This window comes from Salvelinus alpinus, chromosome 14, assembly GCF_045679555.1.
Source record: "Salvelinus alpinus chromosome 14, SLU_Salpinus.1, whole genome shotgun sequence".
Lineage (NCBI taxonomy): Eukaryota > Metazoa > Chordata > Actinopteri > Salmoniformes > Salmonidae > Salvelinus > Salvelinus alpinus.
In genome coordinates this window covers 56,010,684-56,034,426 of record NC_092099.1, presented here as the reverse complement: position 1 = coordinate 56,034,426, position 23,743 = coordinate 56,010,684, and the positions used below count along the sequence as shown (strand labels likewise).

At 45.3% G+C, this 23,743-nt stretch overlaps 1 protein-coding gene across 1 annotated transcript; it reads right to left on the bottom strand.

The window, feature by feature from the left end:
- Positions 1-851: 851 nt before the first annotated feature.
- marchf4b (membrane associated ring-CH-type finger 4b) lies at positions 852-22,610 on the bottom strand. The gene is made up of 4 exons (XM_071341920.1): positions 21,428-22,610; positions 11,038-11,193; positions 6,229-6,421; positions 852-1,702 (listed from the first exon to the last, which is right to left on the bottom strand). Exons 1-4 carry the CDS (start codon positions 21,854-21,856, stop codon positions 1,266-1,268), a joined length of 1,215 nt encoding a protein of 404 aa, XP_071198021.1. The 5' UTR covers positions 21,857-22,610; the 3' UTR covers positions 852-1,265.
- Positions 22,611-23,743: the final 1,133 nt, after the last annotated feature.

Below are 23,743 nucleotides of genomic sequence, written 5' to 3'. Positions count from 1 at the left end.
CTCCCGTAGAGTCTCCTGTAGTCTCCTGTAGAGTCTCCTGTAGTCTCCTGTAGAGTCTCCTGTAGTCTCCTGGAGAGTCTCCCGTAGAGTCTCCTGTAGTCTCCTGTAGAGTCTCCTGGAGTCTCCTGTAGAGTCTCCTGTAGAGTCTCCTGTAGTCTCCCGTAGAGTCTCCTGTACTCTCCCGTATAGTCTCCTGTAGTCTCCCGTAGAGTCTCCTGTAGTCTCCCGTAGAGTCTCCTGTAGAGTCTCCTGTAGAGTCTCCTGTAGTGTCTCCTGTAGAGTCTCCTGTAGTCTCCCGTATAGTCTCCTGTAGAGTCTCCTGTAGTCTCCTGTAGAGTCTCCTGTAGAGTCTCCTGTAGAGTCTCCTGTAGAGTCTCCTGTAGTCTCCCGTAGAGTCTCCTGTAGTCTCCCGTAGAGTCTCCTGTAGTCTCCCGTAGAGTCTCCTGTAGTCTCCTGTAGAGTCTCCTGTAGAGTCTCCTGTAGAGTCTCCTGGAGTCTCCTGTAGAGTCTCCTGTAGAGTCTCCTGGAGAGTCTCCTGGAGAGTCTCCTGGAGTCTCCTGTAGAGTCTCCTGTAGAGTCTCCTGGAGTCTCCTGTAGAGTCTCCTGTAGTCTCTCCTGGAGAGTCTCCTGGAGAGTCTCCCGTAGAGTCTCCTGTAGAGTCTCCTGTAGAGTCTCCTGTAGTGTCTCCTGTAGTCTCCTGTAGAGTCTCCTGTAGTCTCCTGTAGAGTCTCCTGTAGAGTCTCCTGGAGAGTCTCCTGTAGAGTCTCCTGTAGAGTCTCCTGGAGACTACCTGCCCATGTTCATCCGCTCCAGTCTAATATATTGAACAAAAATATAAACGCAGCATGCAACAATTTCAAAGATTTTACTGAGTTACACTTCATATTATGAAATCAGTCAAATGAAATAAATGTATTAGGCCCTAATCTATGGATTTCACATGACTGGGCAGGGGCGCAGCCATTGGTGGGTCTTGGAGGGCATAGGCCCACCCACTGGGAGCCAGGCCCAGCCAATCAAAATGAGTTTTTCCCCACAAAAGTGCTTTACTATAGACATAGACACCCCCCCACAGACGTTCCCACAGAGGGTCATGTTTTTTATGTTGCATTTTTTATGTATGACACCTTGATTTGGACCAGCCCCCCCCAGTACATTTCAAACTGTCTTTAAGGTCATCAACGATGGATTTTAAACATTGTTCGTCCTTTTAGACCAAGGCCTTCCATTTCAATGTCAAATCTCTGACAAGGCCTGTCAGAGCCTCAGACTGTAGTGACTCTCATGACCAGCTCCCGGGTGCTGTGGCTGGGGTGGCCGTGGGCCTCTGGCTGCCTCAGGTGGCTGAGGAGGTGGAGGATATTGTAGGCAGCACAGTGTTGGTCTGGTCCAGCTGTCCCACTGGCCTGCTCAGTGGAACCCTGTGTGACCAGCCCTATCCCTGTGGCTGGTGATGCTGTAGCTAAGTCCGGTGCTGTGGCGGCAGCAGCCAGAGGGGAGGTGGCGGAGGATAGTCCTAGTCCTGTCCCAGGCTGGTTTCTCTGGCTAGACTGAGGCTGAGAGAGAGTCCGCACTGTGGCTGCTGTCTTCAGGTCCTCACTGTCAGCGGTCTTGTCGTAGTTGAGAACCTTCCACTGCTGGTTGACAGCCTGCCACCGGTTAAAGATACGGAACACTGAAGGTCCTTCATGGATAATTAGAGCTGCAGGGGAAGATAAGAGATATGAATATTAGTCAGATAATCCTGCATCAAACAATCAGAAGCACAGTCAGGATATTAGTCAGAGAGTCTTACTACATAGAGTCTTATTACATAGAGTCTTACTACATAGAGCCTTATTATATAGAGTCCTATTACATAGAGTCTTATTACATAGAGTCTTATTACATAGAGTCTTACTACATAGAGTATTACTACATAGAGTCTTACTACATAGAGTCTTATTACATAGAGTCTTACTACATAGAGTCTTATTACATAGCGTCTTACTACATAGAGCCTTACTACATAGAGTCTTATTATATAGAGTCTTACTACATAGAGTCTTACTACATAGAGTCTTATTATATAGAGTCTTACTACATAGAGTCTTATTACATAGAGTCTTATTACATAGAGTCTTACTACATAGAGTCTTACTACATAGAGTCTTACTACATAGAGTCTTATTACATAGAGTCTTATTACATAGAGTCGTACTACATAGAGTCTTACTACATAGAGTCTTACTACATAGAGTCTTACTACATAGACTATTACTACATAAAGTCTTATTACATAAAGTCATATTACATAGAGTCATACTACATAGAGTCTTATTACATAGAGTCTTACTACATAGAGTCTTACTACATAGAGTCTTACTACATAGAGTCTTACTACACAGAGTCTTACTACATAGAGTCTTACTACATAGAGTCTTACTACATAGAGTCGTACTACATAGAGTCTTACTACATAGAGTATTACTACATAAAGTCTTATTACATAGAGTCTTACTACATAGAGTCTTATTACATAGAGTCTTACTACATAGAGTCTTATTACATAGAGTCTTACTATATAGAGTCTTACTACATAGAGTCTTACTACATAGAGTCTTACTACATAGAGTCTTACTACATAGAGTCTTATTACATAGAGTCTTACTACATAGAGTATTACTACATAGAGTCTTACGACATAGAGTCTTATTACATAGAGTCTTACTACATAGAGTCTTACTACATAGAGTCTTATTACATAGAGTCTTACTACATAGAGTCGTACTACATAGAGTCTTACTACATAGAGTCTTACTACATAGAGTCTTACTACATAGACTATTACTACATAAAGTCGTATTACATAAAGTCGTATTACATAGAGTCTTAATACATAGAGTCTTACTACATAGAGTCTTACTATATAGAGTCTTATTACATAGAGTCTTACTATATAGAGTCTTACTACATAGAGTCTTACTACATAGAGTCTTACTACATAGAGTCTTACTACATAGAGTCTTATTACATAGAGTCTTACTACATAGAGTCTTACTACATAGAGTCTTACTACATAGAGTCTTACTACATAGAGTCTTACTACATAGAGTCTTACTACATATAGTCTTACTACATAGAGTCTTATTACATAGAGTCTTACTACATAGAGTCTTATTACATAGAGTCTTACTACATAGAGTCTTATTACATAGTCTTATTACATAGAGTCTTACTACATAGAGTCTTACTACATAGAGAAATCTGATCCTACAGCCTTCTGAATCAAAAAACAGTTGAACTGATCCTGATCCAGACTCTCACTCTCCAGCCCTAACAAGGACTCTAGTCAGTCATCTACCAGACAGACTCTCACTCTCCATCCCTAACAAGGACTCTAGTCAGTCATCTACCAGACAGACTGACACTCTCCAGCCCTAACAAGGACTCTAGTCAGTCATCAACCAGACAGACTCACACTCTCCAGCCCTAACAAGGACTCTAGTCAGTCATCTATCAGACAGACTCACACGCTCCAGACCTAACAAGGACTCTAGTCAGTCATCTACCAGACAGACTCACACTCTCCAGCCCTAACAAGGACTCTAGTCAGTCATCTACCAGACAGACTCACACTCTCCAGCCCTAACAAGGACTCTAGTCAGTCATCTACCAGACAGACTCACACTCTCCAGCCCTAACAAGGACTCTAGTCAGTCATCTACCAGACAGACTCTCACTCTCCAGCCCTAACAAGGACTCTAGTCAGTCATCTACCAGACAGACTCACACTCTCCAGCCCTAACAAGGACTCTAGTCAGTCATCTATCAGACAGACTCACACGCTCCAGCCCTAACAAGGACTCTAGTCAGTGTACTGTATATAAAACACTGCAGAGGATGAATTTATCTGCGGAAAGGAATAAGTTACAGTATCTTTAAAACTAAAGACTTAACAGAGTTAATCAGAGGTAGACAACCCTGGTCCTACATCAATGGGTAGGCAACCCTGATCCTGAAGGGCCACAGTCACTATCTTCATCAGGGGTAGACAACCCTGGTCCTACATCAGAGGTAGGCAACCCTGGTCCTTAAGGGCCACAGTCACTATCTTCATCAGGTGTAGACAACCCTGGTCCTACATCAGGGGTAGACAACCCTGGTCCTACATCAGGGGTAGACAACCCTGGTCCTACATCAGGGGTAGACAACCCTGGTCCTACATCAGGGGTAGACAACCCTGGTCCTACATCAACAGGTAGACAACCCTGTTCCTACATCAATGGGTAGGCAACCCTGGTCCTACATCAGAGGTAGACAACCCTGGTCCTACATCAGGGGTAGACAACCCTGGTCCTACATCAACAGGTAGACCACCCTGGTCCTACATCAACGGGTAGACAACCCTGGTCCTACATCAGGGGTAGACAACCCTGGTCCTACATCAACAGGTAGACAACCCTGGTCCTACATCAGGGGTAGACAACCCTGGTCCTACATCAGGGGTAGACAACCCTGGTCCTACATCAACAGGTAGACAACCCTGTTCCTACATCAATGGGTAGGCAACCCTGGTCCTACATCAACGGGTAGACAACCCTGGTCCTACATCAGGGGTGGACAACCCTGGTCCTACATCAGGGGTGGACAACCCTGGTCCTACATCAATGGGTAGACAACCCTGGCCCTACATCAGGGGTAGACAACCCTGGTCCTACATCAGGAGTAGACAACCCTGGTCCTACATCAGGGGTGGACAACCCTGGTCCTACATCAGGGGTAGACAAACCTGGTCCTACATCAGGGGTGGACAACCCTGGTCCTACATCAGGGGTAGACAACCCTGGTCCTACATCAGGGGTAGACAACCCTGGTCCTACATCAACGGGTAGACAACCCTGGTCCTACATCAGGGGTAGACAACCCTGGTCCTACATCAACGGGTAGACAACCCTGGTCCTACATCAGGGGTAGACAACCCTGGTCCTACATCAACAGGTAGACAACCCTGGTCCTACATCAGGGTTAGACAACCCTGGTCCTACATCAGGGGTAGACAACCCTGGTCCTACATTAGGGGTAGACAACCCTGGTCCTACATCAGGGGTAGACAACCCTGGTCCTACATCAGGGGTAGACAACCCTGGTCCTACATCAACGGGTCGACAACCCTGGTCCTACATCAACGGGTAGACAACCCTGGTCCTACATCAGGGGTAGACAACCCTGGTCCTACATCAGGGGTAGACAACCCTGGTCCTACATCAGGGGTAGACAACCCTGGTCCTACATCAACGGGTCAACAACCCTGGTCCTACATCAACGGGTAGACAACCCTGGTCCTACATCAACGGGTAGACAACCCTGGTCCTACATCAGGGGTGGACAACCCTGGTCCTACATCAACGGGTAGACAACCCTGGTCCTACATCAGGGGTAGACAACCCTGGTCCTACTTCAACAGGTAGAAAACCCTGGTCCTACATCAACGGGTAGACAACCCTGGTCCTACATCAGGGGTAGACAACCCTGGTCCTACATCAGGGGTAGACCACCCTGGTCCTACATCAGGGGTAGACAACCCTGGTCCTACATCGGGGGTAGACCACCCTGGTCCTACATCAGGGGTAGACAACCCTGGTCCTACATCAGGGGTAGACAACCCTGGTCCTACATCAACAGGTAGACAACCCTGGTCCTACATCAGGGGTAGACAACCCTGGTCCTACATCAGGGGTAGACAACCCTGGTCCTACATCAACAGGTAGACAACCCTGTTCCTACATCAGGGGTAGACAAACCTGGTCCTACATCAGGGGTGGACAACCCACTTCATGTTTTAGATTGAACTGACCTGGAAGACCATGGGTGTTGAATTTAGTCAATCACTGATCAATCAGCTCAGTTGTTCTGGTGTGATGCCTACTGGGGACAAAATCCTACCGTTCCTGAGGCATTCCAGGAACTGAGTTGCCTACCTCTGGAGTAAAGGATTCAAGCCCAGATGACCTAAATCAATATATAATGACAAAGTATTCTCACATTTGACCTGTAGGCAAAACTATACAGATCTATCAAATAATAATTAATCATTTGTGCCATTCATTCTCTCAGTGTTTTTAGCATTCCACTCACATACAGTAAGGGGATTTCGCAGTGAGATAATCCGAAGAACAAGCATCTGCCATCCATTACATTCACTGTCAGTGAGCCACGGTTGTAAACTAGAATAGGGCTCAGTCTCACCGAAGCAGACGATGTCCATGAATCCATACATGCCGTAGCAGATCTGGAAAAGCAGGTCATGTCTCTGCCAGCGTGCCGAGGGACTGAAGGACGACCAGACCAGCCAGGACAGACTGGCCACCAGGAACATAGACCCCAGAACCGCTGCAGCTATCTGAACCTTCTCTATCACCGCCAGGGAGATGGACTGCCACTGAGGGAGGGACGGAGATACTGTAAACACAAATACACCATTGTCTGTTTGAAAATGAGATCTACTGCTGTAATGGGTTTAACATGAATCGCCATTAGTTCCTGCCAAGGCAGCAGCTACTCTTCCTGGGGTTTATTATGGATCCCCATTAGTTCCTGCCATGGCAGCAGCTACTCTTCCTGGGGTTTATTATGGATCCCCATTAGTTCCTGCCAAGGCAGCAGCTACTCTTCCTGGGGTTTATTATGAATCACCATTAGTTCCTGCCAAGGCAGCAGCTACTCGTCCTGGAGTTTATTATGGATCCCCATTAGTTCCTGCCAAGGCAGCAGCTACTCTTCCTGGGGTTTATTATGGATCCCCATTTAGTTCCTGCCAAGGCAGCAGCTACTCTTCCTGGGGTTTATTATGGATCCCCATTAGTTCCTGCCAAGGCAGCAGCTACTCTTCCTGGGGTTTATTATGGATCCCCATTAGTTCCTGCCAAGGCAGCAGCTACTCTTCCTGGGGTTTATTATGGATCCCCATTAGTTCCTGCCAAGGCAGCAGCTACTCTTCCTGGGGTTTATTATGGATCCCCATTAGTTCCTGCCAAGGCAGCAGCTACTCTTACTGGGGTTTATTATGAATCACCATTAGTTCCTGCCAAGGCAGCAGCTACTCGTCCTGGAGTTTATTATGGATCCCCATTAGTTCCTGCCAAGGCAGCAGCTACTCTTCCTGGGGTTTATTATGGATCCCCATTTAGTTCCTGCCAAGGCAGCAGCTACTCTTCCTGGGGTTTATTATGGATCCCCATTAGTTCCTGCCAAGGCAGCAGCTACTCTTCCTGGGGTTTATTATGGATCCTCATTAGTTCCTGCCAAGGCAGCAGCTACTCTTCCTGGGGTTTATTATGGATCCCCATTAGTTCCTGCCAAGACAGCAGCTACTCTTCCTGGGGTTTATTATGGATCCCCATTAGTTCCTGCCAAGTCAGCAGCTACTCTTCCTGGGGTTTATTATGGATCCCCATTAGTTCCTGTCAAGGCAGCAGCTACTCTTCCTGGGGTTTATTATGGATCCCCATTAGTTCCTGCCAAGGCAGCAGCTACTCTTCCCGTGGTTTATTATGGATCCCCATTAGTTCCTGCCAAGGCAGCAGCTACTCTTCCTGGGGTTTATTATGGATCCCCATTAGTTCCTGCCAAGGCAGCAGCTACTCTTCCTGGGGTTTATTATGGATCCCCATTAGTTCCTGCCAAGGCAGCAGCTACTCTTCCTGGGGTTTATTATGGATCCCCATTAGTTCCTGCCAAGGCAGCAGCTACTCTTCCTGGGGTTTATTATGGATCCCCATTAGTTCCTGCCAAGGCAGCAGCTACTCTTCCTGGGGTTTATTATGAATCACCATTAGTTCCTGCCAAGGCAGCAGCTACTCTTCCTGGGGTTTATTATGGATCCCCATATAGTTCCTGCCAAGGCAGCAGCTACTCTTCCTGGGGTTTATTATGGATCCCCATTAGTTCTTGCCAAGGCAGCAGCTACTCTTCCTGGGGTTTATTATGGATCCCCATTAGTTCCTGTCAAGGCAGCAGCTACTCTTCCTGGGGTTTATTATGGATCCCCATTAGTTCCTGCCAAGGCAGCAGCTACTCTTCCTGGGGTTTATTATGGATCCCCATTAGTTCCTGCCAAGGCAGCAGCTACTCTTCCTGGGGTTTATTATGGATCCCCATTAGTTCCTGCCAAGGCAGCAGCTACTCTTCCTGGGGTTTATTATGAATCCCCATTAGTTCCTGCCAAGGCAGCAGCTACTCTTCCTGGGGTTTATTATGGATCCCCATTAGTTCCTGCCAAGGCAGCAGCTACTCTTCCTGGGGTTTATTATGAATCACCATTAGTTCCTGCCAAGGCAGCAGCTACTCTTCCTGGGGTTTATTATGGATCCCCATATAGTTCCTGCCAAGGCAGCAGCTACTCTTCCTGGGGTTTATTATGGATCCCCATTAGTTCTTGCCAAGGCAGCAGCTACTCTTCCTGGGGTTTATTATGGATCCCCATTAGTTCCTGTCAAGGCAGCAGCTACTCTTCCTGGGGTTTATTATGGATCCCCATTAGTTCCTGCCAAGGCAGCAGCTACTCTTCCTGGGGTTTATTATGGATCCCCATTAGTTCCTGCCAAGGCAGCAGCTACTCTTCCTGGGGTTTATTATGAATCACCATTAGTTCCTGCCAAGGCAGCAGCTACTCTTCCTGGGGTTTATTATGGATCCCCATATAGTTCCTGCCAAGGCAGCAGCTACTCTTCCTGGGGTTTATTATGGATCCCCATTAGTTCTTGCCAAGGCAGCAGCTACTCTTCCTGGGGTTTATTATGGATCCCCATTAGTTCCTGCCAAGGCAGCAGCTACTCTTCCTGGGGTTTATTATGGATCCCCATTAGTTCCTGCCAAGGCAGCAGCTACTCTTCCTGAGGTTTATTATGGATCTCCATTTAGTTCCTGCCAAGGCAGCAGCTACTCTTCCTGGGGTTTATTATGGATCCCCATTAGTTCTTGCCAAGGCAGCAGCTACTCTTCCTGGGGTTTATTATGGATCCCCATTAGTTCCTGTCAAGGCAGCAGCTACTCTTCCTGGGGTTCATTATGGATCCCCATTAGTTCCTGTCAAGGCAGCAGCTACTCTTCCTGGGGTTTATTATGGATCCCCATTAGTTCCTGTCAAGGCAGCAGCTACTCTTCCTGGGGTTTATTACGGATCCCCATTAGTTCCTGTCAAGGCAGCAGCTACTCTTCCTGGGGTTTATTATGGATCCCCATTAGTTCCTGCCAAGGCAGCAGCTACTCTTCCTGGGGTTTATTATGGATCCTCATTAGTTCCTGCCAAGGCAGCAGCTACTCTTCCTGGAGTTTATTATGGATCCCCATTAGTTCCTGCCAAGGCAGCAGCTACTCTTCCTGGAGTTTATTATGGATCCCCATTAGTTCCTGCCAAGGCAGCAGCTACTCTTCCTGGGGTTTATTATGGATCCCCATTAGTTCCTGCCAAGGCAGCAGCTACTCTTCCTGGGGTTTATTATGGATCCCCATTAGTTCCTGTCAAGGCAGCAGCTACTCTTCCTGGGGTTTATTATGGATCCCCATTAGTTCCTGCCAAGGCAGCAGCTACTCTTCCTGGGGTTTATTATGGATCCCCATTAGTTCCTGCCAAGGCAGCAGCTACTCTTCCTGGGGTTTATTATGAATCACCATTAGTTCCTGCCAAGGCAGCAGCTACTCTTCCTGGGGTTTATTATGGATCCCCATATAGTTCCTGCCAAGGCAGCAGCTACTCTTCCTGGGGTTTATTATGGATCCCCATTAGTTCTTGCCAAGGCAGCAGCTACTCTTCCTGGGGTTTATTATGGATCCCCATTAGTTCCTGTCAAGGCAGCAGCTACTCTTCCTGGGGTTTATTATGGATCCCCATTAGTTCCTGCCAAGGCAGCAGCTACTCTTCCTGGGGTTTATTATGGATCCCCATTTAGTTCCTGCCAAGGCAGCAGCTACTCTTCCTGGGGTTTATTATGGATCCCCATTAGTTCTTGCCAAGGCAGCAGCTACTCTTCCTGGGGTTTATTATGGATCCCCATTAGTTCCTGTCAAGGCAGCAGCTACTCTTCCTGGGGTTCATTATGGATCCCCATTAGTTCCTGTCAAGGCAGCAGCTACTCTTCCTGGGGTTTATTATGGATCCCCATTAGTTCCTGTCAAGGCAGCAGCTACTCTTCCTGGGGTTTATTACGGATCCCCATTAGTTCCTGTCAAGGCAGCAGCTACTCTTCCTGGGGTTTATTACGGATCCCCATTAGTTCCTGCCAAGGCAGCAGCTACTCTTCCTGGGGTTTATTATGGATCCTCATTAGTTCCTGCCAAGGCAGCAGCTACTCTTCCTGGAGTTTATTATGGATCCCCATTAGTTCCTGTCAAGGCAGCAGCTACTCTTCCTGGAGTTTATTATGGATCCCCATTAGTTCCTGCCAAGGCAGCAGCTACTCTTCCTGGGGTTTATTATGGATCCCCATTAGTTCCTGCCAAGGCAGCAGCTACTCTTCCTGGGGTTTATTATGGATCCCCATTAGTTCCTGTCAAGGCAGCAGCTACTCTTCCTGGGGTTTATTATGGATCCCCATTAGTTCCTGCCAAGGCTGCAGTTACACTTACACACTTAAGGCAGTTATATACAATTTTTAAAACATTACAACACATTCACAACAGATTTCACAACACATCAATGGAGTTTTTCCTAGCCACCGTGCTTCTACACCTGCATTGCTTGCTGTTTGTGGTTTTAGGCTGGGTTTCTGTACAGCATTTTGTGACATCAGCTGATGTAAGAATGAATACATTTGATTTGATTTGATTAAGTGTGTGCCCTCAGGCCACCACTCTACTACCACTTATCTACAGCATCATTGTGTGTGTGTGTGTGTGTGTGTGTGTGTGTGTGTGTGTGTGTGTGTGTGTGTGTGTGTGTGTGTGTGTGTGTGTGTGTATATGTGTGTATGCGTGTGTCTGTGCCTGTGTGTCTCGTCACATCCCCGCTGTTCTATAGGGTGTATTTGATCTGTTTTTAATTTTACTGCTGGCACTCACCTGTAGTGGGTTCCTGGTGCTGATGCTGATGACCTGGTACTTGTAGTAGCAGAGCTCACAGGCCCAGGACCCTCTCTCACTGATCCACTTGATGAGGCAGGGCTGGTGGGTACAGCGGACCGACCCACTGCAGCGACACGGGCTCAGCAGCTCCCCCTGCGGGACACAATACACACAGCAGTTGAAATCAAAGGCCCATAATTCCTCACTGGCATCATACAGGGCCAGTCAAAAGTTTGGACACACCAGTTTTTCTTTATTTGTACTATTTTCTACATTGTAGAATAATAGTGAAGACATCAAAACTATAACACATATGGAATCATGTAGTAACCAAAAAACTGATAAACAAATCAAAATATGATTTAAATTTGAGATTCTTCAAAGTAGCCACCCTTTGCCTTGATGACAGCTTTGTACACTCTTGGCATTCTCTTAACCAATTTCTCCTGGAATGCATTTGCAACAGTCTTGAAGGAGTTCCCAAATATGCTGAGCACTTGTTGGCTGCTTTTCCTTCACTCTGCGGTCCGACTCATCCCAAACCATCTCAGTTGGAGGCCAGGTCATCTGATGCAGCACTCCATCACTCTCCTTATTGGTCAAATAGCCCTTACACACCCTGGAGGTGTGTTGGGTCATTGTCCTGTTGAAAAACAAATGATAGTCCAACTAAGCGCAAACCAGATGGGATGGGATGATGCAGAATGCTGAGATTGCCATGCTGGTTAAGTGTGCCTTGAGTTCTAAATAAATCACAGACAGTGTCACCAGCAAAGCACCCCCACACCATCACACTTCCTTCTCCATGCTTCACGGTGGGAACCACACGTGGAGATGGGTGCTTCAATCGAGTGGGTTGAGTCTCTGACATGATCTTCCTGTCCGGGTTGGTGCCCCCCTCGGGTTCATGCCGTGGCGGAGATCTTTGTGGGCTATACTCGGTCTTGTCTCAGGATGGTAAGTTGGTGGTTTGAAGATATCCCTCTAGTGGTGTGGGGGCTGTGCTTTGGCAAAGTGGGTGGGGTTATATCCTGCCTGGTTGGCCCTGTCCGGGGGTATAGTCAGACGGGGCCACAGTGTCTCCTGACCCCTCCTGTCTCAGCCTCCAGTAATTATGCTGCAGTAGTTTATGTGTCGGGGGGCTAGGGTCAGTCTGTTATATCTGGAGTATTTCTCCTGTCTTATCCGGCGTTCTGTGTGAATTTAAGTATGCTCCCTCTGATTCTCTCTCTCTCTCTTTCTCTCTCTCCCTCTCTCTCTCTCTCTCTCTCTCTCAATCAAATGTATTCATAAAGCCCTTCTTACATCAGCTGATGACCCTGCTGGTCATCTATGAACGTTTGAACATCTTGGCCATGTCCTGTTATAATCTCCACCCGGCACAGCCAGAAGAGGACTGGCCACCCCTCATAGCCTGGTTCCTCTCTATGTTTCTTCCTAGGTTTCTGCCTTTCTAGGGAGTTTTTCTCCTAGCCACCGTGCTTCTACACCTGCATTGCTTGCTGTTTGGGGTTTTAGGCTGGGTTTCTGTACATCACTTTGTGACATCGGCTGATGTAAGAAGGGCTTTATAAATACATTTGATTTATTTGGGTTGCAATTTCTGAGGCTGGTAACTCTAATGAACTTATTCTCTGCAGCAGAGGTAACTCTGGGTCTTCCTTTCCTGTGGCGGTCCCCATGAGAGCCAGTTTCATCATAGTGCTTGATAGTTTTTGTGACTGCACTTGAAGAAACTTTCAAAGTTCTTGAATTTTTCCGGATTTACTGACCTTCATGTCTTAAAGTAATGATGGACTGTCGTTTCTCTTTGCCTATTTGAGCTGTTCTTGCCACAATATGGACTTAGTCTTTTACCAAATAGGGCTATCTTCTGTATACCACCCTTACCTTGTCACAACACAACTGATTCACTTAAGGAAAGGAAAATAAGGAAAGAAATTCCACAAATTAACTTTTAACAAGGCACACCTGTTAATTGAAATGCATTCCAGGTGACTACTTCGTGAAGCTGGTTGACAGAATGCCAAGAGTGTGCAAAGCTGCCATCAAGGCAAAGGGTGGCTACTTTGAAGAATCTCAAATATAAAATATATTTTGATTTGTTTAACAGTTTTTTGGTTACTACATGATTCCATATGTGTTATTTCATATGTTTGATGTGTTCGCTATTATTCTACAATGTAGAAAATAGTAAAAATAAAATAAAAACTTGAATGAGTAGGTGTGCCCAAACTTTTGACTGTTGTTGTATATTGAACAGGATTACATAGCTTTTTTGCTTAGAGGGACTGGATGGATAGAAACAGGATGCTGAAATACAGAGTAGAGAGGAAATACAGAGCAGAGAGGAAATACAGAGCGGACAGGAAATACAGAGCAGAGAGGAAATACAGAGCGGACAGGAAATACAGAGCAGAGAGGAAATACAGAGCAGAGAGGAAATACAGAGGAAATACAGAGTAGAGAGGAAATACAGAGCGGACAGGAAATACAGAGCAGAGAGGAAATACAGAGCGGACAGGAAATACAGAGCAGAGAGGAAATACAGAGGAAATACAGAGTAGAGAGGAAATACAGAGGAAATACAGAGGAGAGAGGAAATACAGAGGAAATACAGAGTAGAGAGGAAATACAGAGGAGACAGGAAATACAGAGGAGAGAGGAAATACAGAGGAAATACAGAGGAGAGAGGAAATACAGAGGAAATACAGAGGAGAGAGGAAATACAGAGGAGACAGGAAATACAGAGGAGAGAGGAAATACAGAGGAGACAGGAAATACAGAGGAGAGAGGAAATACAGAGGAGAGAGGAAATACAGAGGAGAGAGGAAATACAGAGCAGAGAGGAAATACAGAGGAAATACAAAGGAGAGAGGAAATACAGAGGAGACAGGAAATACAGAGGAGAGAGGAAATACAGAGGAGAGAGGAAATACAGAGGAAATACAGAGGAGAGAGGAAATACAGAGGAAATACAGAGGAGAGAGGAAATACAGAGGAAATACAGAGGAGAGAGGAAATACAGAGGAAATACAGAGGAAATACAGAGGAGAGAGGAAATACAGAGCAGAGAGGAAATACAGAGGAAATACAGAGGAGAGAGGAAATACAGAGGAGAGAGGAAATACAGAGGAAATACAGAGCAGAGAGGAAATACAGAGCAGAGAGGAAATACAGAGGAAATACAGAGGAGAGAGGAAATACAGAGGAGAGAGGAAATACAGAGGAAATACAGAGCAGAGAGGAAATACAGAGGAGACAGGAAATACAGAGGAAATACAGAGGAGAGAGGAAATACAGAGGAAATACAGAGGAAATACAGAGGAAATACAGAGGAAATACAGAGGAAATACAGAGGAAATACAGAGGAAATACAGAGGAGAGAGGAAATACAGAGGAAATACAGAGGAGAGAGGAAATACAGAGTAGAGAGGAAATACAGAGGAAATAGAGGAGAGAGGAAATACAGAGGAAATACAAAGGAGAGAGGAAATACAGAGTAGAGAGGAAATACAGTGGAAATACAGAGGAGAGAGGAAATACAGAGGAAATACAGAGTAGAGAGGAAATACAGAGGAGACAGGAAATACAGAGGAAATACAGAGGAAATACAGAGGAAATACAGAGTAGAGAGGAAATACAGAGGAGACAGGAAATACAGAGGAAATACAGAGGAGAGAGGAAATACAGAGGAGAGAGGAAATACAGAGCAGAGAGGAAATACAGAGGAAATACAAAGGAGAGAGGAAATACAGAGGAGACAGGAAATACAGAGGAAATACAGAGGAAATACAGAGGAGACAGGAAATACAGAGGAAATACAGAGGAAATACAGAGGAGAGAGGAAATACAGAGGAGAGAGGAAATACAGAGCAGAGAGGAAATACAGAGGAAATACAGAGGAGAGAGGAAATACAGAGCAGAGAGGAAACACAGAGGAAATACAGAGGAGAGAGGAAATACAGAGGAAATACAAAGGAGAGAGGAAATACAGAGGAGACAGGAAATACAGAGGAGAGAGGAAATACAAAGGAAATACAGAGGAAATACAGAGGAGAGAGGAAATACAGAGGAAATACAGAGGAGAGAGGAAATACAGAGGAAATACAGAGGAGAGAGGAAATACAGAGGAAATACAGAGGAGAGAGGAAATACAGAGGAAATACAGAGATAATGTACCTTTGACTCTGGTCTAAAGTAGTGCACTATACAGGGAATAGGGCTCTGGTCTAAAGTAGTGCACTATATAGGGAATAGGGCTCTGGTCTAAAGTAGTGCACTATACAGGGAATAGGATGCCATAGGGCTCTGGTCTAAAGTAGTGCACTATACAGGGAATAGGGTGCCATTTAGGACATACCCTGAGAGAACACTACTGAATAAAACAAAGCTCCGTGTGAATCACTCTCAGTGAAGTGTGGCCTTGAAGAGTCCCTCCTCTCTTTACGTGCTTCCTCTCTGGCTTGTGTTGAATACCAATTTCCTGGCTGAGAAAAACAACTTCAAAGCTTTAACAGTGTTTGGTTTCTAGTGTCGGGGGTGCATTTGACATGTTATTTATTATTAAACTCCAGGGATTTCAGAGGGTCACTTCATGTCACATCGCCTCTCAACTACTGTGTTCTCTCATTCTTTACACCAGGTGTCCCAAACGACCCCTGTTCCCTATCGGCCCTGGTCAAAAGTAGTCCACTACAAAGGTATTAGGGTGCCATTGGAATGCATCCCGAGTTGTAACTTGACTGCAGGAGAAACATGCCAATAATGAGCAGCCCTCCAGCTAAGAACAGAACAACTGGGTGAGTTAAGAGGACAATCTGATAACTAGTCAGCCCTCCAGCTAAGAACAGAACAACTGGGTGAGTTAAGAGGACAATCTGATAACTAGTCAGTCCTCCAGCTAAGAACAGAACAACTGGGTGAGTTAAGAGGACAATCTGATAACTAGTCAGCCCTCCAGCTAAGAACAGAACAACTGGGTGAGTTAAAATGACAATCTGATAACTAGTCAGTCCTCCAGCTAAGAACACAACAACTGGGTGAGTTAAAATGACAATATGATAACTAGTCAGCCCTCCAGCTAAGAACAGAACTACTGGGTGAGTTAAGAGGACAATCTGATAACTAGTCAGCCCTCCAGCTAAGAACAGAACAACTGGGTGAGTTAAGAGGACAATCTGATAACTAGTCAGCCCTCCAGCTAAGAACAGAACAACTGGGTGAGTTAAGAGGACAATCTGATAACTAGTCAGCCCTCCAGCTAAGAACAGAACTACTGGGTGAGTTAAGAGGACAATCTGATAACTAGTCAGTCCTCCAGCTAAGAACACAACAACTGGGTGAGTTAAGAGGACAATCTGATAACTAGTCAGCCCTCCAGCTAAGAACAGAACAACTGGGTGAGTTAAGAGGACAATCTGATAACTAGTCAGCCCTCCAGCTAAGAACAGAACAACTGGGTGAGTTAAGAGGACAATCTGATAACTAGTCAGCCCTCCAGCTAAGAACAGAACAACTGGGTGAGTTAAGAGGACAATCTGATAACTAGTCAGTCCTCCAGCTAAGAACAGAACAACTGGGTGAGTTAAGAGGACAATCTGATAACTAGTCAGCCCTCCAGCTAAGAACACAACAACTGGGTGAGTTAAAATGACAATCTGATAACTAGTCAGTCCTCCAGCTAAGAACAGAACAACTGGGTGAGTTAAGAGGACAATCTGATAACTAGTCAGCCCTCCAGCTAAGAACAGAACAACTGGGTGAGTTAAGAGGACAATCTGATAACTAGTCAGTCCTCCAGCTAAGAACAGAACAACTGGGTGAGTTAAGAGGACAATCTGATAACTAGTCAGCCCTCCAGCTAAGAACAGAACAACTGGGTGAGTTAAGAGGACAATCTGATAACTAGTCAGCCCTCCAGCTAAGAACACAACAACTGGGTGAGTTAAAATGACAATCTGATAACTAGTCAGTCCTCCAGCTAAGAACAGAACAACTGGGTGAGTTAAGAGGACAATCTGATAACTAGTCAGCCCTCCAGCTAAGAACAGAACAACTGGGTGAGTTAAGAGGACAATCTGATAACTAGTCAGTCCTCCAGCTAAGAACACAACAACTGGGTGAGTTAAGAGGACAATCTGATAACTAGTCAGCCCTCCAGCTAAGAACACAACAACTGGGTGAGTTAAAAGGACAATCTGATAACTAGTCAGCCCTCCAGCTAAGAACAGAACTACTGGGTGAGTTAAGAGGACAATCTGATAACTAGTCAGCCCTCCAGCTAAGAACAGAACTACTGGGTGAGTTAAGAGGACAATCTGATAACTAGTCAGCCCTCCAGCTAAGAACAGAACAACTGGGTGAGTTAAGAGGACAATCTGATAACTAGTCAGCCCTCCAGCTAAGAACAGAACTACTGGGTGAGTTAAAATGACAATCTGATAACTAGTCAGCCCTCCAGCTAAGAACACAACTACTGGGTGAGTTAAAAGGACAATCTGATAACTAGTCAGCCCTCCAGCTAAGAACAGAACAACTGGGTGAGTTAAGAGGACAATCTGATAACTAGTCAGCCCTCCAGCTAAGAACACAACAACTGGGTGAGTTAAAAGGACAATCTGATAACTAGTCAGCCCTCCAGCTAAGAACAGAACTACTGGGTGAGTTAAGAGGACAATCTGATAACTAGTCAGCCCTCCAGCTAAGAACAGAACTACTGGGTGAGTTAAGAGGACAATCTGATAACTAGTCAGTCCTCCAGCTAAGAACAGAACAACTGGGTGAGTTAAGAGGACAATCTGATAACTAGTCAGCCCTCCAGCTAAGAACACAACAACTGGGTGAGTTAAAAGGACAATCTGATAACTAGTCAGCCCTCCAGCTAAGAACAGAACTACTGGGTGAGTTAAGAGGACAATCTGATAACTAGTCAGCCCTCCAGCTAAGAACAGAACTACTGGGTGAGTTAAGAGGACAATCTGATAACTAGTCAGCCCTCCAGCTAAGAACAGAACAACTGGGTGAGTTAAGAGGACAATCTGATAACTAGTCAGCCCTCCAGCTAAGAACAGAACTACTGGGTGAGTTAAAATGACAATCTGATAACTAGTCAGCCCTCCAGCTAAGAACACAACAACTGGGTGAGTTAAGAGGACAATCTGATAACTAGTCAGCCCTCCAGCTAAGAACACAACAACTGGGTGAGTTAAAATGACAATCTGATAACTAGTCAGCCCTCCAGCTAAGAACAGAACAACTGGGTGAGTTAAGAGGACAATCTGATAACTAGTCAGCCCTCCAGCTAAGAACACAACACCTGGGTGAGTTAAGAGGACAATCTGATAACTAGTCAGCCCTCCAGCTAAGAACACAACAACTGGGTGAGTTAAGAGGACAATCTGATAACTAGTCAGCCCTCCAGCTAAGAACAGAACAACTGGGTGAGTTAAGAGGACAATCTGATAACTAGTCAGCCCTCCAGCTAAGAACAGAACAACTGGGTGAGTTAAGAGGACAATCTGATAACTAGTCAGTCCTCCAGCTAAGAACAGAACAACTGGGTGAGTTAAGAGGACAATCTGATAACTAGTCAGCCCTCCAGCTAAGAACAGAACAACTGGGTGAGTTAAGAGGACAATCTGATAACTAGTCAGTCCTCCAGCTAAGAACAGAACAACTGGGTGAGTTAAGAGGACAATCTGATAACTAGTCAGCCCTCCAGCTAAGAACAGAACAACTGGGTGAGTTAAGAGGACAATCTGATAACTAGTCAGCCCTCCAGCTAAGAACACAACAACTGGGTGAGTTAAGAGGACAATCTGATAACTAGTCAGCCCTCCAGCTAAGAACAGAACAACTGGGTGAGTTAAGAGGACAATCTGATAACTAGTCAGTCCTCCAGCTAAGAACAGAACAACTGGGTGAGTTAAGAGGACAATCTGATAACTAGTCAGCCCTCCAGCTAAGAACACAACAACTGGGTGAGTTAAAATGACAATCTGATAACTAGTCAGCCCTCCAGCTAAGAACAGAACAACTGGGTGAGTTAAGAGGACAATCTGATAACTAGTCAGCCCTCCAGCTAAGAACACAACACCTGGGTGAGTTAAGAGGACAATCTGATAACTAGTCAGCCCTCCAGCTAAGCACAGAACAACTGGGTGAGTTAAGAGGACAATCTGATAACTAGTCAGCCCTCCAGCTAAGAACAGAACAACTGGGTGAGTTAAGAGGACAATCTGATAACTAGTCAGTCCTCCAGCTAAGAACAGAACAACTGGGTGAGTTAAGAGGACAATCTGATAACTAGTCAGCCCTCCAGCTAAGAACAGAACAACTGGGTGAGTTAAGAGGACAATCTGATAACTAGTCAGTCCTCCAGCTAAGAACAGAACAACTGGGTGAGTTAAGAGGACAATCTGATAACTAGTCAGTCCTCCAGCTAAGAACACAACAACTGGGTGAGTTAAAAGGACAATCTGATAACTAGTCAGCCCTCCAGCTAAGAACAGAACAACTGGGTGAGTTAAGAGGACAATCTGATAACTAGTCAGCCCTCCAGCTAAGAACAGAACAACTGGGTGAGTTAAGAGGACAATCTGATAACTAGTCAGCCCTCCAGCTAAGAACAGAACAACTGGGTGAGTTAAGAGGACAATCTGATAACTAGTCAGTCCTCCAGCTAAGAACAGAACAACTGGGTGAGTTAAGAGGACAATCTGATAACTAGTCAGCCCTCCAGCTAAGAACAGAACAACTGGGTGAGTTAAGAGGACAATCTGATAACTAGTCAGCCCTCCAGCTAAGAACACAACAACTGGGTGAGTTAAAATGACAATCTGATAACTAGTCAGCCCTCCAGCTAAGAACAGAACAACTGGGTGAGTTAAGAGGACAATCTGATAACTAGTCAGTCCTCCAGCTAAGAACAGAACAACTGGGTGAGTTAAGAGGACAATCTGATAACTAGTCAGCCCTCCAGCTAAGAACACAACAACTGGGTGAGTTAAAATGACAATCTGATAACTAGTCAGCCCTCCAGCTAAGAACAGAACAACTGGGTGAGTTAAGAGGACAATCTGATAACTAGTCAGCCCTCCAGCTAAGAACACAACACCTGGGTGAGTTAAGAGGACAATCTGATAACTAGTCAGCCCTCCAGCTAAGAACACAACAACTGGGTGAGTTAAGAGGACAATCTGATAACTAGTCAGCCCTCCAGCTAAGAACAGAACAACTGGGTGAGTTAAGAGGACAATCTGATAACTAGTCAGCCCTCCAGCTAAGAACAGAACAACTGGGTGAGTTAAGAGGACAATCTGATAACTAGTCAGTCCTCCAGCTAAGAACAGAACAACTGGGTGAGTTAAGAGGACAATCTGATAACTAGTCAGCCCTCCAGCTAAGAACAGAACAACTGGGTGAGTTAAGAGGACAATCTGATAACTAGTCAGTCCTCCAGCTAAGAACAGAACAACTGGGTGAGTTAAGAGGACAATCTGATAACTAGTCAGTCCTCCAGCTAAGAACACAACAACTGGGTGAGTTAAAAGGACAATCTGATAACTAGTCAGCCCTCCAGCTAAGAACAGAACAACTGGGTGAGTTAAGAGGACAATCTGATAACTAAAGTCAAGAATGGGAGTTGGAACTTATTGGAAGTTGTGAAAAACAAGGGTTCCAGTTTGCTTTACATGATGAGTTGGACGAGGGAGAGGAAATCTTCTGACTTCTGTTAACCTTCATTATTGTCTCTCATGTTCCTCCTGAATAGTGTAGTGAGACATATTAATCAATATCGTCTCCAAGACAAACAATAGCATGACTATAAGACGGGAGAATATAGTCTTAGCTACAGTTCCCCGACTTCCCTGTGTTCTGTACTGTTTCAGGCAGTGTGTGAATGAGTGGGAAACATGATTTGATTTCTCATGCATGTAATTGCTTCTATGTGATTGTGTTCACAATCAATGTAAGTCTATAATCTGTTTTTGTCTCTAATTAATCAACCAGAGGGACAGATGGTTAATCTGCCCAGAGACCACTGATATGGTGACCCCTGTTTACCCAGAGACCACAGACCACCCACTGATTTGGGCTCTCTCCACGCATGCCTTACAGATGGAGGCGGGTTGCAGGGGAGCCATTCTGAGGGTACTGGAGCAGTGTAGGATTATAACTCAAAGGAAAGTCTGAGAGCCATTAATTCAGACAAAATGTCTAATAAAATAAGTAGCCTTTACTGAGATGAAAAGCTCCTCAGCCACATGACAGCTGACGATTCTGACACCAACCCTGCCCTGGCTCTTGGGTGATGCCACCCGAGGACTCAGATCATATCAGCAAAACAAAGCCAGTGTTGTGTTAAGAGTCTATTCAATATCACCGTTTCAGGTCCCTGGAAGCAGATCCTGCAGACAGGTGTCCTGATGCTGCCGCTCTCACTATAACTGCACATGGAGAACCTCTGTTCCAGCTTGTCCTTAGCCCAGCTATCAGAGGAGCTGCTGCAGTGTAATACCCCCGACGGCTCTGCCGCTGCCGCATCCACCCAGCCTGAGCCACCCGCCAGTCTGTCTCTCTCCGGCACGCTGGCACCCCCCGGTGGCGGGGCAGTCCAAATGTCCCCCGGCCCCTGATGGGCCGTTAACGTGTTGTCGTCCGGTACACTGACGTCTGAAGGGACCCCATGGCTGTCCGGTATGTGTCCGGTCGTGGGGATCAATGCCGGAGTCAGGGGCCGGAGTAACAGCACCTTCAGGTCACCAAATAGGACACAGCAGCGGCTCTTCAGCATGTCTGGACCACGCAGCATCACTGAGGAATTAGCAGCACCATGCGATGACACTGAGGCTAAAAAGCTCCTCTACAAATCATCGAATAAAATGTGATGTCTACTTACGGGAAGTGTTACCCCCCAAAAAAGTCCAAACTGCCTTGGCACCTTTCCCATTAATAACATATTCCATTGGCGCAAACAAGTATCTGAAGACAGTGGATATTGTTTCGGCTAAAACATCAATGAATAGTTCAAACAGGCGTTCATAATTTCATCACCAAAAATTAGTCTAATTCCGCAGCATCTTCCAGAGTGGTCCTAGAGATCATCCCATTGGTTCATGGTTGATGTCTGGTGGATAACCATTGAGAATATCTGTATGAGTTTCTCATCGATGTGCCACAAAGATCTGTCAGGATAATCCGATATCTGTTCATAGATAACTATCCGAGGCTAGACAAAGCGAAACTCTGTCTGTCGTTGGCTGTTCAAAGCTTCCAGTAGCCTGGTTGTCGTTAGTTAGTTCAATACATCACCGTCGCTTTCGTAACCACCGAATGTCCATGTTTAAAGAACAGAATGGTGCATGTGTTTCCATACATTATATTTCATCCCAGCTTTCGGACTGTCCTAATGTCAGGTGCATGCATTCCTTCTAGGTGTCTGTCTGTGTGATCATTGGCTGCTGATTTTGTGCTCACGCTGCTGTTTCAGTGCCATGATTCCTGGGACAGCTCCCAAGCACAGCACGTCACCACAGCAAGGAGGGATGCAGAGCGGGACAACGATCTGCTCAGAATAACAAAAGGAGGAAGCCAGCCATCGTCATGCCTGTCAATGTAGGGTCCGTATGTCCAGCATAGCCTACAAGATACAGAACACACGCTACAATATTCTGATTAAACGTGCTTGCAAAAGGCAGAGCACAACTCTAGATTTATTTGATCAATTATAAAAATATAACATTGCATTCATTAGCATAAAATAACCCACCAACAGTAACTCTTCAACCATTAGGTACCAAACCAACTTTCAACCAAACAATCAATCAATCAATTTTTCCATCTATCTACTACTATTTGAAGAATAACCAGTCACTACCATTACTGCTGTAGACACTACCACTACTATAACTATAACCAGTCACTACTACTACTATAAATATAACCAGTCACTACCGCTACTATAACTATAACCAGTCACTATCACTACTATAACTATAACCAGTCACTACCACTACTATACCTATAACCAGTCACTACCACTACTATAACTATAACCAGTCACTACCACTACTATAACCAGTCACTACCACTACTATAACCAGTCACTACCACTACTATAACCAGTCACTACCACTACTATAACCAGTCACTACCACTACTATAACTATAACCAGTCACTACCACTACTATAACCAGACACTACCACTACTTTAACTATAACCAGTCACTACCACTACTATAACTATAACCAGTCACTACCACTACTATAACCAGTCACTACCACTACTATAACCAGACACTACCACTACTATAACTATAACCAGTCACTACCACTACTATAACTATAACCAGTCACTACCATTACTATAACTATAACCAGTCACTACCACTACTATAACCAGTCACTACCACTACTATAACCAGTCACTACCACTACTATAACTATAACCAGTCACTACCACTACTATAACCAGTCACTGCCACTACTATAACCAGTCACTACCACTACTATAACCAGTCACTACCACTACTATAACTATAACCAGTCACTACCACTACTATAACCAGTCACTACCACTACTATAACTATAACCAGTCACTACCACTACTATAACCAGTCACTACCACTACTATAACCAGTCACTACCACTACTATAACTATAACCAGTCACTACCACTACTTTAACCAGTCACTACC

Excerpts from the sequence above, each read along its gene's own strand:
- marchf4b (XM_071341920.1), bottom strand. The coding sequence starts at position 21,856 with ATGCTGCGTGGTCCAGACATGCTGAAGAGCCGCTGCTGTGTCCTATTT. Across the intron at positions 11,194-21,427 it reads GCTTCCAGGGACCTGAAACG|GGGGAGCTGCTGAGCCCGTG; the intron begins GTGATATTGAAT and ends TGTGTCCCGCAG. Across the intron at positions 1,703-6,228 it reads CATGGACATCGTCTGCTTCG|CTCTAATTATCCATGAAGGA; the intron begins GTGAGACTGAGC and ends CTTCCCCTGCAG.